The following is a 17,840-nucleotide window of genomic DNA, read 5'->3' on the forward strand; positions in this document are numbered from 1 at the left end:
CTAAGAACAGGGCAGGTTTCAGCCCTTTTATCTTTTCTTAGCTTTCTCCTGTATCTGCATCATTTTCTCCTGTATCTGGAATTTCGTACAAGCCTCATGTTGATATAACACTGAGAATTTTCTGCAGAATGAAACTATTAAATTTCAGTTCTTTCAGATGTGAAACTATTACATCTCATATGCAAGGTTTGGAGATTTTGTTTTGTTACTTGTTTTAAAGTATACACACAGTACAGGGTTCATAAAAATGAAATTTTCCATGCTGTCCAAGGAAATAAATTGTTTTCGTTAGGAAGGCCTGAATAAGAACATGCACTTAAAAGTTATTAATGAGAGACTGTCTAGTCTTCTGTGGAAGACTTAATGACAGTAAGTTAATCCTATGTGAAAATCAATGAAAATAAATCTTCTTTTTGAAGGGAAAAATCCCAGTAATATTTAGTGATATACTAGAGGCAACTGCAGGCTATTTTCATTACATAGTATTTAAAATTTTGTCATACTTACAAGGGATTGATGTTCTTCAAGGCAGAGCCCCAAATACATATTAATTTCTAATTGATGCAACTCTGTTCTTCCCTCCACAGGGAAGCTCTGGGTCCCGACCTGGATCGCGGTCTGGTTCCCCCATTGCTAGGCGCTGAAGCTCCAAGATGCCATCCAAGGATCATGTACTCTGCTTCATAATATAACTGCCTTAAAATTAGTAACAGCTGCCACAATTACCTAGATAGATGCAATCCATTACTTAATGCCAATTAGTAGTAATACCATGCAGTAGATGATACAAACTTCTATTGGCAATCCCTGAGCAACAGTTGAATGAAAGGAACACAAAAAGTAGCTTTGCTAGATGTTTTCCTTATTTTATGTGAAGTAACAAGATCTCTGACTTTACCCCTTCTTCTTCAGGATGCCCTAACTGTATGCTGGACTCCTTTATTTCTCCCAAGCAGCTAATTTAAGCTCAACCCTTCTGGTTTCATTTTAGTGAACATCAGAATTACAAATAAAGAGCTATAATGCCTTGGATACTGAGCACTGCTGTTAATGAATTTTTGAGACACTGCTGTTAAAAACAAAACAAAAAAAAAATCCAACATGTGCAGAAGTTGTAAGGACTGTTTATCCAAATTTTCTTTTTAGTTTTTTTTTCTTTTGTTTTGTTTTAATCTTCCTTCTCTCACTCACAGAATAATTTATTTTCATAACAGGATTAGGCAGTCATGGAAAGGTTTATCAAACATTGGGAGTTCAAGGTATGTGAAGTGTGGGAGGGGGCAGATGTTGAAGAATCAATATGATGTGGAGCAATAGCAATAAGGAAATTCTTTCCATACTATGATTTGCTCATTGCATCCAAACCATGAGAATAAAGAGTAGATGAGGGAGAGAAAGAGGATTTCAAATTTGAGTTAGACTAATGTTACAAAACAAGGGATATTCCCAGAGAAACATCTAAGACTGCACACGTGACCACTGGACGTCACTGGTGCTTCACATAAACTCTGCTGCAATAGCATTAACTTTGCAGTACAATAAGTAAATAAGCATATAAACAAAAAAGTCTAATTTCTGAAAGAAAGCCCTTCAGTACTGGTATCTCAGATAGTCCTGCACATCTCACATTAGAATTTCAAATCTTTCTCTTGGTATTGCAGCAGTGTTGTATTTGATTGGCTCATCTTTTGCCTGAGTAACACCTGGATGCCTTTTAAGGGCAGTGCACCAAAGCAAACTTGTAGTAAACTACTGTGAACATTTAACTGTTGTATTGTAGTTGCCTCGTAGAAATAGATTATAGTTCAGTTAGATTTAGATATGAATTGTTCACAAATTACTAAAATGAATGTGTGGATATGGTATTTCCAACCACACTTTGGGAAATAAAAGGCTCTTCTGAATTGCACTGTTTTATTACTTAAACTTACAATTTCTTCAACCTGTCATCTAAGTGTCAGATTAATTATTTTATTTTTTTAGTTTTAGCCTATGCACTGTAGATTACAGTTAGTGCTTCCTAGGTTGAAACAGCATTCCTAATAAGTGCCCAGTAAAAGTTACCTATAAATATATGTTATTTACATTTCACATCTAGAACTATTGTAGGTTTAAATCAGTGTCCATTAATATGAAGCAATGGAAGATGAGATGATAGAAAATACATAGAGACTAAAGAAAACAAAACTGCCAAAATTATTATGCATACACACACTATTACATCTATTACCTTTGTTGGTTGCTATGTGTATTTTTCTATTGTAGCTTCATTCAGATGTATACTCTGCAACGTAATAGTTGATTTAATTTGAACACGTATTGTTCTTAGAGGAACACAGCTTTTAAAAATAGTCACTATTGAAATAAAGTAATCAACTTGAAATGAAACTTGGGCCAGTTTTGTTTTTTTAACAAAGGATATATATACATTTATACATACTTATATATATTTATATATTTAGGTCTGTTTGATTTATTGCCCCCCCACCATCCCCCAGAGTTTATGAATAATGTCCAGATACTAGAAAATAACACAATGACATCTTGGGACCACAATGGGACCTTGGGGCCCATCTAGGCTTCTAGTGACACTGCATGGCCCAGAAGGTTGACAATAGGACACAAGAATTATGGAATACCAGTGTCTAAGGAGTGACAGCTACAGGCCAGAGGGATATTGCAAGGCATAAAATGTCTATGAACAGGAAATAAAAACCAGTCCCCTTCATGAACAATTGTGGCGCAAACAGCCCTCAAAAATGTGAAAGATTACTTAAGGTAAAAAACCCAGAGAAATACATCCTTTAATATACTGCACTGTATATCTGGCACTGTATTGCCAGAGGGTCAAAGTGGCTTTTTTGATATAATTCCTTTGGAATAGGTACAGTACTTGAAAGCATTATTTTACCAATATGAAAAGAGATTAAAACTTAGCCTGAAATATATTATTTTAGTTACACACTAGTAGTTTTGATGAAATCCAGCAGTTTAAATGGCCATTTGATTTATAAGCAAAGGATTCTTCCTGAAACAAGAATGCACAGCAAATACCAGGAGCGCGTAATTTAATGTTCCAAAGGAATGGACATAAACCAAAAGAAACTGTGAGCAGACACAAGCCAAAACCCCAAGGCTAGCACAAGCCTACTACTACATTAAACCAGAAAGAACAAGGGCTGTCCACTTACCCACTATGCAATGTGACACATCAAGCACTCCTCAGAACAAGAGTTCTGCTTCCTTACATAATGCATCTGCTTTAACGCTGCTTTTGAAAATATCAACATACTGGTTACCGTGTCTGTATTTGTTCTGAACATTGACACACACACATGCTCTGGAAAGCTCCAACTCAATCATACCAAGGCTATAAAAACCTCTGTCAAGAAACTTGAAGTTCACAGGTGAAGAGGATGCATGGAAGCAAATCATATACAATGTTAAAAAGAAATTTTTTAAAAGTCTATTACTGTAGCTGACAGGATTTCCAAGTGCTGGAAGAGTAGCAAACTGATTTCCGGAAAAATGTCAGCTGAGTCCATAACTCACACTGTTCAGTTAACACTTCCAAGGCTTGCTGAACAGACTCACTGCCTCTAACCAAGGCATAACACTTTGAGAAGTGACCCTTTAAAAATGCCATCTTTTTACCCATGAGATCAGCCTTTAGGTTCTGTGTTCCAATTATCACAGAATCATTAAGTGGTCTGGGTTGCAAAGGACCTTAAAGATCACCTAGTTCCAAGCCGTCTGTGCATTTATATAGTATTCCCTGAAATAACAGGGAAAATATTTCATACATGGTACACACAATACAGCACATTTTGCTCTATTATTACAGATAAACAGTGTGCTATGCCATGAGGCCAGACAACTGTAAAATATAATGTCTTTCTTTAACAGCTGGAACATTCGCAGGCTGCCTGGAAGGGAAGGCACTGATAGAAGGACTTTATTCTTCCCATCTAATATTCAAACATGCACTTCTGTAAACACTTTTTCCAATCTCCTAGAATCCATAATCATATGCTTAAAAAATACGCGAAACAAAATTTGGAAAAAAGTAATATTATTTAGCATGTTTTTCAATTAAATATTCCACATAACAAAAGTGTTATTTTCATGTCACCAACTATATAACTTATATACATATGCTGAACAGTTAACAAAAGAATTAAGAGATGCCCTATCAAAACCAACAGCGATTTCTTGCTTCAGCAATCTGAAATAACTAGCTTGTATCACAGACAGAGTATAGACAATATTTACAGAAAAGAGCTTTTTGGATCTGAGAACAATTATCTTTTAGAAGGAAAATTAAAGTTCAGGTCCGTATTATAGTACAACATATCCACCACTGATCTAGAAGTACTTGTGGCAACCAAACAGATGAACTCCTTGCAACTGGGATTAGTATTTACAAAATATACTGATCGGCCACACAGAGGCTCGTAGACTTTAAATATATATATATATATATATACACATATATATATATACATATATATATATACACATATATAAGCACACATATATATATTTATATATATGTAACATATAAATAAAATGCAAAAGAACAAGGCAAAAATAAGAAAACAGCTTCTGTCTTTGGAATGTCTAAAAGACAACTATGCTTTTTACTCCAGTGTTTCTCTGCTATGAATATACTTAACAAGTGGCACCTTTGAAAGCAATACTCAGTCAGCTAGGTAGTTTTGCTAAAACAATGACTTAAGCAACAAATAAATGTAACATCTTTCCAAAATCCACAAAGAAAATAATAAGGAATTTACAGATTCAAAGTGATAACTGTTTACAGCTGGGGAACATTGTATAGTATAGGCGACTTAGTGTGCACCTAATTTTCTCACTGCTACCACAAAATGGTACTTGTTTAACTCACAGATTTAGTATATGGCTGTTTTCCACAGATACTGAGATATGTACCTGCTGACCCAGTACAGCAAACAGCAACAACTGGAACCCTTTTTCATTTGGAGTCTTATTAAGTAATGATTGCCAAGTCAAAAACCTCAAGACTTTTACTGTAAAAACTAACATCTATCTGCCTCTGCGGTTGGAATGAAAATGAACATGCTTCCTCTCAAGAGTTTACCTCAAGAAAAGCCACGAGCTCGCAGTATTTTATTTTTTTTCAAAATTCTCAAAATGGACTAAAAAAGAAAGCTTTCAAAAGAAATACAGCATTTTCCTGTGCCTTGTAAGAAAAAAAAAAGGCAAAACTCCACTGTTTTATACTGCATGCATCATCAACTGCAACACTTTGTTTCCAATCTCAATTATTTCTTAAAATACATTAAAAAAAAGTTAACTGACAGTTTCATGATTTTCCTGTGAAGTCATTCTTCATCTCCATTAAAAATGGGAATCATTCTATTCTGATATAAAGTTCCAGTTTATTTTTAAATAGATATACTGGCTGTGAATTCAAAGATGAAACTGTATACATTATTACCTGAGTTCATTGATTCACAGACAACTTAGCACAGATTAAATGAAGTTTTCCCAATATTCTTCTACAAGCTTAAAAAAAAGAATTCATCTTTTAGGTATCTTTTGTAAATAATTAAAAAAACTATAATATATTTTTCTATTGTTAGTATCTTCAATGCTTGAAGCTTTAACTGTAAAGTTCGAGTCCCAGAAATATTTTTTCTTTTCCAATTTCAATGTGTTATCGGAAAACATTGCCTATACTTTGCCATTCATTTGAAGATTCTTGTACCACTTCTTCTAAATTCAGAGCACGACTGATGTCTTCCCCTTCTTGTTCTTGGTGACCTGCCGGCTCTTGTACCGGACCTACCAAAGTACAAGAGAAAAGGCAATTGAGTATCATTTGACATATGGTGTAAGAAAAAGGCAAATACAGCACTTGGGAATAAAGGAAACATGATGGGAACAGTATTATACAATTACTTCAGATACTGTAAATTCATTAGATGGTCTTGGAAAAATTCTTTTAAAAATCTAATACAATATTATACTGCTTTCCTGGAATAATTTCTCAACTCTGTATTTCTGTACACAGAGCTCCACATCAAAAACAAGGAACCATAAAAAGCAATGAATTGCTGTTTCAACCTGATTTTTGGGTTGCATGTGCAACTATTATTTCATTAACTGTGGTCTTTGGCTATCAGTGCTTGATTCCTCAATAACTTAAGGGAAGTGCTCTGTGCTCCTCTAACAAAATACACGGAGTCCTGCCCTCAGCAGTACTACCACCATCCTACGTACCAGTGTAACCATGAGCCCGTTTCATATGCAGTTTCATATTGCTTTTTTGTGTGAATCCCATTGCACAGTAGTCACATTTATAAGGTCTCTCTCCTGTGTGCCTTTTCATGTGGACTTTAAGAGCACTCTTCTGGTTAAATGCCTTTTCACAAAGCGTACACTGAAATGGCCGTTCCCCTTTATAAGAAAGAAAAACACCATAATATTTCCTTTTAAGATTGAAATACAGTTTGAAATTCTGTAAAAAAAATCAAAATGATCTAGAAATGGACATCATAATTTTCCTTGAGACTTTCTCCAAACAGAGATATAGCTCCACATTGTCAGCAAAAATATCAAATTAAATGTCAGAATAGTTATATAAGTACTAAATCACTGATATTATCCTTCTGATCCAATTTATAACCTAGGTAAGTTATTTAACAGAGGTACCAAAAAAAAATCAATTTACTAATTTGACTTTTCTGTACTCAAGGAAACCACCACCTTTTTGCATCATGAAGAGTAATGCAGATAAAGCAATGTACTAGAATTAACAAAGCTGGTGCCTTTAAGAAACTGAAAAGTCAAATATGTTAACAAACAAAAGTCCCTGGGAATTCTATATGGAACTTGTGGTTTCTTATGCCAACGTAGTGATTCTCATATCTCACCAAAAGAGGCTTATTGTTCCAATTCCGCCAGAATACTACTGATTTCTAACTATAAACACAAGAACATATTAACTTAAAAATATTTTAAAATTTAAAAATACCTACTTTGCAAGACCAGACTTTTGCTTCAACACTAACACTCAACACCATAACCTCTGATATAAACACGCTGTATGTCATTAAGGACTTCTAAAAGCACTTTCTAAGATACTCTTGCTATTAGTTAGCACAATAAAGCACAAGCAGGAGTAAAAGCATTTTTCCAAATTCTTTCTTACAGGACAAATATATCTCTCCATTATGTTAGTGTTCCCACCTGCATGCCAAATCCAACTTCTCAGACAATCAACAGAAGGTCCTTTAAAGCACAGATATTTTCCTTCTATTTTTGTTAACAACTTTTTCTTTAGTTTGAAGAGAAATCCAGGCTTACTGAAATTCTTTTGATTCCATTTTTTAAATTCAGTGAAGGTGAGCAGCCTTTTTGGTGTAATGGATTACTACACAGTTTTTGGTAGAACTGGAAGCAACTGCTTCCCTCTGATTTCAACATTTCAGCAAACCACTCTTCACTGATAAATCCCAAATAGCAAGATATCTAGAGGTATTCAGAGAAATAATGTGCTTTCCTTCTGGTCATTGATTCAGTAGATATTACCCATTAGAAATGGTTAAAAATGTTTAGTCAAGATAGAAATCACAAACACTTTTTCACAGACAAGGACAGTACCTTTATGGAAATAAGTCAGTTTAGGTTTAGATTAGTTTAGTCAGTTTAGGTTTAGCATAGTGTATGGAAATGCATCCATCTAAATACTTCTGTGCAGCACATTTTCACTCTTTTGGTCTCAAGTGATTTCCAAAAGAACATTCTCTTCTGAAAGAATTACAATCATATAGTTTGACCTACTATTTCCTGACATTGTTGAAACACAAAAATATGAATTTAGCAAGGTCTGTTAACAACAGTCTAGCACATGAGCCTCCTAGTACAAGAAACCCAAAAATATCTAAGGATTTAAGGATTTCCTGAGTGAATTACAAGTCATTCCAAAACAGAAAGAACTCATCCTATGATGGTGAAGATTTATGAGAAACAGATCAATAAGGGATTCTGCTCTGTTCTCAGCCTCCCTGAACTGCTCTGTGCCTATTACAATGGGGCAGCAGCATGAAATTAAACTAGCATGGAAAATGACAACTGGTCATCTTTCCTGCTTCCTGCATATTCTGTGGAACCCTTAAACTAGGAGACAGTAACTTTTTCAAGAGCCTGTGTTATTTACGTCAGTTTTGCAAAAAGCAAATTACTGAGGGTATTTAAGTCTCCTGGGATTTTAACTCCTGCTTCTCTTTTCCTAGCCACAGTAGAACCAGAATGTTCTTTCTAATGCAGTAACCACAAAGCAGCTTGATGCTGGGGAAAGAGAAAACTCTGGCTGACTCACTCTAAGAGAGAGTTTTACCCTTTTGAGGGTATCTTCTTAGTCTACAGCACATCCAGCCAAATCCATTGGTCCTCTCCAGCTTAGTAGCAGCACAGATAGCTTTTCCCTGTCCTGTTTACGTTTAGCAGCCATTGACTGCTATTTATTGGTAGCAGTGGTAGGAAAAAGAAAGAACTTGTTTCAGAGAACTGACTGCTATATTTAGAACTCATGTTCTGAAGAAGAATGTTTGTCAGGCACAGAAGGTGACAGGGAGGGCAGCCGGGCTATCATCCATGTACAGCCTTCAACTTATAGTAGGGCAGAAGTTGCCACCTGAAAAGCATTTCACTTACATCACAGAAAATGAGTGCTCCCTAGAAGTCAGTATAGACTTTTTATAGATTAACTGTTGAAGGGAATAATACAAGTGGAATACGTGGAAAATAACACAATAAATTAAAAGCTCTGGCATTAGAAACAGATGACCTGTTCATTTAGCTCAGTGACAATGAAGCACTGCAGACAGCAGTCAACATCAGCAGTCAAACCTATCCCTTGTTTAACATTGCTGAGCACACCCCTCATTTGCACATTCTTCTATATGATTGAGGATGATCATAACCAGTGTTTTTAAATCACTTCAAACAATACTTTAAAACATGATTTTATTAACCTCTTCCAAAGGCTGACAAACCTTTAGACACAAGCTCATGCACTCACATTATCACTGCAGTACTGCCAGTCCCAAAATACAGATCAGCTTAGTGAAGCACACGAGTTTTCAAGTTTGCTGTTCCTCCTTTTAATTTCCATACATTTGAAGAAAGAAATTTACTTGGTTTTTTAAGCTTAAGTTGATATTTAAATGCAGTTAGCTGAAAGCATAAGCAAGGGCTCCAAACATAACACCCAAACATTGATAAGAAAACCTCTCAAGATAAAAACACTTTCTGTTGTCACCTGTGTGGATGCGACTGTGTCTCTCCAGCTGACTTGGCTTAGCGAAAGCTTTTTCACAAGTATCACACTTAAACACTCTAGGCTTCTGGGAACTCAGTGAAGGTCCACCCTGATGGGTTTGCATGTGTTCCTAAGCCAGCATAGGAAAAAAAAAATTTCAGACCCTTTAAAAAGACTTCAGTACTTAACATAAAAATATATTCACACCTTGAAGACAAAAGCAGAGGATCTTAGTCATCAGCAGACAAGCTGGAAGAAAATGGAAGCCTGCATTGTTTTTTTTCCTTTTAAATGAGAGATTATTTTTGTGTATCAACTCTCTCTAACCATCACTCTTCACACTTCTGAAAAACTCCATAAATAACTGAATGTCTTTCTTTTTTGGCATACATTAGTCCCTTTACTAATTATCTGAAGCAAAATAAAATACAGAAAACCAAACCAGAGTTCTTTAAATGCTCTGTTCATCTACAAAGAAGTGTTTTGACAACTGTGCATTGTAAATTAATGTAGGATTTTCCCCCTCTCCTCTACAGCATACATCTCCCTCCTTGTCTGATAAGTGGGCATTCCTCAGCACCTGAATTGGTAACATTCTCAAACTGCACAGGCCTCAAAGAGGCAACTATCACAACATACACACACACTGCTGCACAATGGCAAGATGCAAACAGAACCACTTCTCAATGGACTCTTAATTGAAAAAAACACCAGAAAATTAAATCACTAAGGTTCTTAATGGTAAGATAGCAGGATGTTTTATCTTCATGAAGAATCATCAATAACAGTTCTCATTTCAGTGGTTTTAATACACTGATGCTAGCCCCAGATGTTTTTCAAACTTAGAAGAGTATTTAAGTTATCTACTAATTTTTTTCATTTTTAATTTATTTATTAATACCAAGTTAAAATTCAAATTACAAAAGAAAATATATAAAAATATATATAGAACTAAAAAAATCTAATCAAGAACTGTCTGTGAAACAGTACTGCAAATATTTGTCCACTTTCTAAAATGTGTGTGGATATTCTTTTCTAGTCTATTTGATTACAGACTAAACTATTAATTAGTCTTTACTATACCTAAACAATAAGCCTTCTTGATGTCTATGAAGTCCTATTCCTCACTCCACGAACTGAAGCAAACTGTGTCTGCAGAGTTTGTTTACACTGGAAAATCAGTGAGACAGTTACATGGATGAATATTATTATCACAGTACTTATAATAATAGAGTATTATAGGGAAATAATATAAGGTCTTCTGAGAAAAATTAGGTATCTTAAAACCCCTGCTTAAGTGGAAATAAACAAAATCTTTAGGTCTTATCTTGTTCATAACCCCCTCAAGCATTGAAATGGTGGAAGCACACTATAACCTACTTCAAAAAAATTATCTGAAACCAGCTGCTTCTTTCTTTCACCATAAAACCCAAACAAAAAACCAAACCTCCAAATCCCAAAAACTCCCACCCCATATTCTACTTGAATGCAAACAACATATCCAGATAGCCCTGTAAAACTTTCTGCCAACTTTCTCTGAAGAAACAGTTTGTGATGCAATTCTGTTCCACTGATCTGTGCACCTCTCATACTTTTCCTGTAAAATAAATATTCTTTTGAAAATAGTTCATGGAAATGCAACATTCATGAAGTGCAATCATCTCTTTATCAACATAGTTAGTATTTCACTGATTGTTCATGTGATGTTTTACAACATTATTTGTGCAATTCTTATAGTCTTCAGAGAGTAATTATCTTGGGGTAGCAAACAAGCATTATCTAATTAAAAAATAAGACCAGGAAACCTCCTTTGAAATGGCTCATGCATTAGTACGCCACTCTTATACCCCATCACTCCTGAAACATTAATTGTAACCACCTCTCAAAGTGTGGCAATAAAAAGTTTGTTTCATTCCATTGTTTTAATAAGATGATAAGGCCTTTTTCCTTTCATCTTGGAATCATGTCTGTGCCTTATTTACTATCAACAGTCAACTTCCAGATACTTCCACTACATATTCATATGAAACTGGACAGTTTAGTCACTGTGCATGTCTTAAGGTTCTCCTCTCTGAAGCTGTAAAAGAGGACAGTAACCCACATCAGAAGGGGAATTGAGTCACTAGACTGAAAAGCCTTAACACTGGGGGTGGGGTGGGTGGTGGAGGTGTTTGTACATGATCTCTAAAGAGTATTTTCTTGTGTATAATTATGAAAATGCTGGTACTGACATCTTTGGAAAAAACACCTACAGTTAAGTACTTGGATCTAAACACTGATACCCTTACCTCTTACTGTATTTCTCTGAAAAGCCTGAAGTTTGGTAGCGCCCTTAATGTTTTTGGTGATCTCCATAATTCCACCAGTAACAGATCACTGAACTCTTCCCAAAATCCTAAGCTGAACCCCAACATTTATCTTTGAATTTGCTGCTAAAGGCTGCTCACAGCTGAAGCTGCTATTAACACCTTGATAAAGAAAAGAGTCTGATGAGGGGTGGAATTTGTTTTAGTACCTGATGGTCCAGTGGTAAATGAAACTGTCCTATAAGACCTTTAAGATCACAGCCAACCATTAACCAGCACTGACAAGTCTACCACTAAACTATGTCTGCTAAGACACTGTCCATAGTGCCACATCTACACATCTTCTAAATGGCTTCAGAGTTGGCGACTCAACAACTTCCCTTTACAGGCTGTACCAGTGCCTGACAAGCCTTTCAATGAAGAAATTTTCCGTAATATCCATCTAAATGTCTCCTAACATAACTGAGGTAATTATCTCTTGTCCTGTTGCTCATTCTCCAATAAAGGCCAACCCCCACCTGGCCAAAACCTTCTTTCAGGAAGTTGGAGAGAGTGTTAAGTGACCCCTGGGCTCCTTTTCTCCAGGCTAAACAACCCCAGCTTCCCTCAACTGCTCCTCCTAAGAGTTGTGCTCCACACCTTTCACCAGCTCTGCTGCCTTTCTCTGGACACACTCCAGAACCCCAAGTCCTTCCTGAACTGAGAGCTCAAAACTGAACACGGGATTTGAGGCGCAGCCTTGCCAGCACAAAGTAAAGAGGGACAATCCCTGCCCTGCTCCTGCTGGCCACACTATTCCCCACACAGGCCAGGAAGCCCTTGGCCTCCTTGGCCAGCTGGGCACACTCTGGCTCTTGTTCAGCCACTGTCCATCAGCACTCCCAGGTCATTTCCACCAGCAGCTTTCCAGCCACTCTGCCCTCAGCCTGTAGTGCTGCCTGGGGTTCTTCATGACCCAAGAGCAGGACCCAGCACTTGGCCTTGCTGAACCTCACAAAATGGCCACAACCCATTGATCCACAGCCTGTCCAGATCCCTCTGCAGAGCCTTCCTGCCCTCCAGCAGATCAACACTCCTCGCCAGCTCAGTATTTTCTGCAAAATGACTGAGAGTGCACTCAATCCTCTTGTCCAGATCATTGATAAAATATTAAATAGAACCAGCCCCAGTACTGAGCCCTGGAGAACACCACTTGTGACCAGCCATCAGCTGGATGTAACTCCATTCACCACCACTCTGAGCCTGGACATATAGCCAATTTTTTCCCAGCAAACAGTGAACTCATCCAAGCCATGGAGGTGAGTTTCTCCAGAAGAATGCTGTGAGAAACAGTGTCAAAGGCTTTGCTGAAGTCCAGGTAGACAACATCCACAGCCTTTCCCTCCTCCATGAGCAAGTCACATTGTCACAGGAAATCATGTTACTCAAGCAGGACCTGCTTTTCATAAACCTACACTGACTGTGCCTGATCTCCTGGCTGTCCTGCATGTGCCACGTGGTGGCACACAATATGAGCTGCTCCATAACCTTTCCTGGCACTGAGATCAGGCTGAAAGGCCTGTAGTTTTCCAGATCCTAATTCCAGCCCTTGTACATGGGCATCACAGGTGCTAAGTCCCAGTCAACTGGGAGCTCCCTGGTTAGCCAGCACTGCTCATCGTAAAAGTGGTTTGGCAAGCTCTTCTGACAGGCCCCTTGGTACCCTTGGGTGGATTCCATCCAGTGCTATAGACAAATTGCGCATGTTGAAGTGGTGTGGCAGGTCACTGACCATTTCCCCTTCCTCCACTGAGATGGCTACGGTGCTGCATGCACCAGCACTGGGACATTTCAAACGTGCTCCGGTGTACTCAGCACAGTGGGGCGGAGCTTGAAGGGCCTTGCTGGCGCACGAACCTTCAAACACTGGTGTGCTGCCCTCAAGCTTATCTCCAGCAAGTCTGGTTTTATCCCTTCCTCCCTACAAACCTAGTTTAGATGATCTCTCTCAATGAGCCCTGCTAACTCCTCAGCAAAGATCTTTTCCCCCCTTTGAGACCTGCTGTTGTGTAAACCAGTCCATGGTCAAAAACCCCTAAATTCTGCTGGTGATGCCAGTCTCAGAGACAGCTGCTGATCTGCCAGCTCTTCCTACATCACACCCTGCAACTGGACGGATAGAGGAGAAGATTACTTGTGCTTCTGATCCCTTAACAAGTTGTCCCAAGGCCCTGAAGTCTCTTGTGACTGCCCCTGAACTTCTTATTGCAACTTCAATCGCTGCCTTCCTGAAAAATCAGTTATGGATAATAATCCAAGGGACATACTAGGGTAAGAAGTTATCTTGTTGTATCTTTAACATGGGCCCAGTTTTAAGAAAACAAACTGAAGAGAGACTGATTTTTGGAGTTTGTTATCATTACTTAAGGAAAACAAGTATCAAGACTCCTTTGGGCTTTTTTCCTGGAAAATTTCTTCTAACTCAGAGGTTAAGAGTTTCACAACAATACATTTTATGATAGTTTCCAATAGTCTAGTTGACAGACTTGATCACTCCAAGAGGGTGAACTTCACAAAGACAGTATATTTCATTAAAATATTATATCAAAGCGAAATGAAATCTATTGAAGAGGTGTCCTAAAAGATAATATAAATATAAATGAATATAAATACATTGCCTTTGGCTCCAAAAATTTCTTGCTATAAATTCTGGGAAGCTGGCAAGATTCTGGGCAACTTACATGTTTACTCCTTTCTTAAAGCTCTTCAAATTACTTCCTTTAAGTATCTCTCAGAGGTAAGATACTGGCCTGAGCAAAGCACTTGTCTAGTACAGCCCAGTATTCCTAACAAGAACATTCTATAATACAGTTAAGAACTTAGATACATAACTAATTTTTTTAAAATACTTGGAAGTACTAGGTTGTTCATAATCTAGAGAAGACAGAGAAAATATCACTAGACAACAGCAATAATATAAAGACATTTTAAAATAAATGCTCGCTCTATCACTTGTACTCACATGACAGAGCATCTACAAATGAAATTGTAAGACTGTAAAGCAGGTAACTTCCTGAGATAGCAAAAGATTATCTGGAAATCAAGATTAGCATTGATGATATTCATATGCAAATAAAATAAGTGAAATCTTTTCCTGACACTACTACTTGCATGACAGGTATTAACATTTTCATTCTGTAGTCAACATATGCATTAAAATCCTCTCCATGCTCCAGAAGAGAGTTCTCTATCTGTGCATACATTATCACTTAGACTCCCTCTCTCTGATGCACACCTCTCACACTGTAAAGGGAAAGCAAAGACAAAGGGCTAATAGGTACCTTTTGTTAATATCACAGAAAGTCCAAAACAAAAGGAGTTTAGAGAACTATCAACTGTTATTACCAAATACCTTGAGATGTGTTGCCCTCTTAAAGGCCTTATTGCAGATCTGGCAAACGTGTATTCGCTCCTTGCCATGAACTTCTTTGCAGTGGTGCGTCAGCATGGTGACAGAATAAAAGGTTTGGCTACACTCAAAACACTGGTGCCCACGAGTTTCTTTTTCTGCTTGACTGCTTTTACTCACATTAGGGGAAACTTCTGTCACCTGTAACAATTTACAAATACACTATCAGGTAATTTCATAAGCACATCCACATTGGTTTATTTTTTAAAATCTACCTCAACATGACAAATTTTTGGAGAGCATCTGCAAGCAACTTAGAAGACACAAAAGAAGTCAGTTATATGTAAATATGAACTTCTATTTCATTGCTCAAAAGAATGACACATGTATTTTAAGAAAACAACATTAATAACTGTGATCAAATTGACTTAACACATAAATAGAATGTGTGTGTGCGTGGATCCGTACTATTCTACATCCAGTTTTATGCTCCTGAACAATGCAGATGATCCTCAATCTGCCATCAAATAAAATTCAAAGCCAAAAGCTTTCTGGACAGAAAAAGAGTTATCGCTGGTCTTGTAGAGAAGAATATTTTCTATTTGTTTAACTTCTTTATTGGGGATTCTATTTTCATAACGAAGTAATGGTCTACCTCCAGAAGCACTGAAACACAATGAAAAATTGATAGACTTGGATGGTGGTGTGCTGCATTATTGTTTTAATTAGTGAGAACTGCCTGGAAAAACTACTTTCTTCAGGTAATTTAATACCAAATTCTTTTTTAATACCAAATTTAACTTTACAGATACAGAGGAATCCTAAGTACGGTAACATAGAAAGCAACAAATCAAGTAACAATTCGCCTCTCTCATTTCTCCTATTTTAGAGCCTGCCCTACCAGGCTGGTTGAAAACATTAATTCTGCCTTCAAGAAAAGAAGTCTGAACCACTTTTTCAAATAGCAAAACTGTATTACTTATGTAGGAGTTTCTATTGTGGTGAAAGGCCATAAGATGTTGCGAAGACTTTATGTTGCACCATCACTGAAACAACTTGGATACAGAAAGAGAATGGAAAAAGTGTACCAAGAGGTGCTATTTTTCCCCACAGCTCCAAAATTTATCTATTTTTATTTTCTAAATATCAACTTACTTGGAAATTTTTGGAGCAGTCTGTGTTGAGCACATGATTATGTGATTTGTAGAAAGAAACACATTATTAATTACATTTCTTTCTTGTGTCCATGTATATATCTATGAAAGTGGTTTTTAATTCAAAACTTAAAACAGTATCTGCATGACTAGGAAGTTACAGAGAACCTCTTCCCAAAACTCTTGTTTGGGAATCAGGCTTCATGATTCAAGACAAAAAGACATTGTTCCAGTATTTTAATTAAATAAAAGTCCTTTGCCACAAAAGATACAGAAATGTATAGTATCTACCTGATATGTTATTTCATCAGAGTTTGCAGGTGCTGAATGGGGTGTATGGCTCACCAGTATTACTTGCTGTGATCCTGATGCACTTTGGCTAGCAAGACTGGAATCTGTGAGTATAGCAGGGAACTGCTGACCCTGTCAGAGAGGGGAGCACAAGAAAAAAAAAGAGTAACTATATTTAAAAAGCTGCATTTAAACACCTGACTGGAGTAATGTAAGTTTTCACACCTAAACAGTACTTTTTCCTTTAGAAAGAAACATTTCAGAACCCTATCTGAACAAATGCAACTGTTTTCCTTCCTTTTCTCCTTTACATTTATATCTAACCATTTAAGGGTAACAACAGCTGGAAGTTTGTAAGACTAGATTCAGTTCTGATCACTTTTTACCAGCGCTGCATGAAATGCTGAATGTTTTAGCCTTCCATTGCCTTTCTTTAACTCCTGTATTCTGCTCTCCTGCATGGCCTTCCCACAGTATCTTTATTTAAACCTCTTGATTGATTAAGCATACTTCCAAATCCCATGAAATCATGATACAAAATCACTACTTAGGATATATGATTACTAGTATCTTACTACTTCTATTTCTACACTACTTTTAATGACTTCAATTTCCCCAGGAAACACAGTTCTTTTACATACTACCTATACTGCCTATCTATTCACCATGATTTCTTGCAACATAAACTGTGTTTGCACAGCTATTATTATTCTTCAATGTTTCAATTTTATTTATGCTTGTCTTAACAGTAGGCACGGGATCTTATTCATAAACAGCAACACTGCCAAATGTTATCACTGAAATTATTACAAGGCCTGAAATGAAACCATGTTCTACTTTGTTACTCTGTGATACCAGAAACCACAAACATATCATAAGAATTATTTAAGAAATCTTTTCTTCCCTTCCCTAGAGCAAAACTGCAGAGGAAAGCATATAACTTTGCTTCACCAGTTTTAATCACAGCACATGCAAGATAAATAGTATTTAATTTATATACATTTACACACTAACTCAGGTCAAAAAGTAAATAAAAAATCAATCTAAAACCTAGTTAAGCCAAGAAAATAGAAGAAACAGCCCAAGTTTTCAGATGTAAAATCTACATTGAAATGTCAACCACACAACCTTTTCACTTTGGAGTCTTTCAATATTATTTTTTATCTCTCTGTAGATTCTATTTGCCAAATGTGTCTTTGGCTCTTGATGACACCACAAAATTCTTAAGCTAAGCTATAAATGAAACTAATAGTAAGGTTACTGGAGAGATGACAGTCCATACAGTACCATTTTCATAAAATTTCTTATAATGCCACCTGTTATTAAAGATACCCAATTAAATTCTGTCCTGTTACTTGCTGTGAAAAGAACTGTCACAACTACTGTTCAATTCT

At 36.8% G+C, this 17,840-nt stretch overlaps 2 protein-coding genes across 4 annotated transcripts in view; one reads left to right on the forward strand and one right to left on the reverse strand.

Annotated features, from left to right (window-relative positions):
• MBP (myelin basic protein) overlaps positions 1 to 2,388 on the forward strand; it is a 110,429-nt gene extending 108,041 nt beyond the window's left edge. Inside the window, exon 9 of the mRNA XM_030966163.1 lies at positions 588 to 2,388. Within this exon, the coding sequence (XP_030822023.1) occupies positions 588 to 644 (57 nt within the window). The 3' untranslated portion in view covers positions 645 to 2,388. The remainder of the gene's footprint in view (positions 1 to 587) is intronic.
• A 432-nt stretch (positions 2,389 to 2,820) lies between these two features.
• Positions 2,821 to 17,840, reverse strand: part of ZNF236 (zinc finger protein 236) — a 76,173-nt gene continuing 61,153 nt past the window's right edge. For 2 of the 3 annotated variants that reach the window (XM_030965449.1, XM_030965443.1), the window contains exons 29-33: positions 16,447 to 16,578; positions 15,005 to 15,202; positions 9,308 to 9,437; positions 6,265 to 6,441; positions 2,821 to 5,826 (exon numbers count right to left, since the gene is read on the reverse strand). In XM_030965449.1, coding sequence (XP_030821309.1) covers positions 5,699 to 5,826; positions 6,265 to 6,441; positions 9,308 to 9,437; positions 15,005 to 15,202; positions 16,447 to 16,578 — 765 coding nt within the window. In that variant the 3' untranslated portion in view covers positions 2,821 to 5,698. The remainder of the gene's footprint in view (positions 5,827 to 6,264; positions 6,442 to 9,307; positions 9,438 to 15,004; positions 15,203 to 16,446; positions 16,579 to 17,840) is intronic. The other variant, XM_030965458.1, reaches the window with a different exon arrangement.

The sequence above is a fragment of the Camarhynchus parvulus genome, chromosome 2 (assembly GCF_901933205.1).
Source record: "Camarhynchus parvulus chromosome 2, STF_HiC, whole genome shotgun sequence".
NCBI classification, from domain to species: Eukaryota; Metazoa; Chordata; class Aves; order Passeriformes; family Thraupidae; genus Camarhynchus; species Camarhynchus parvulus.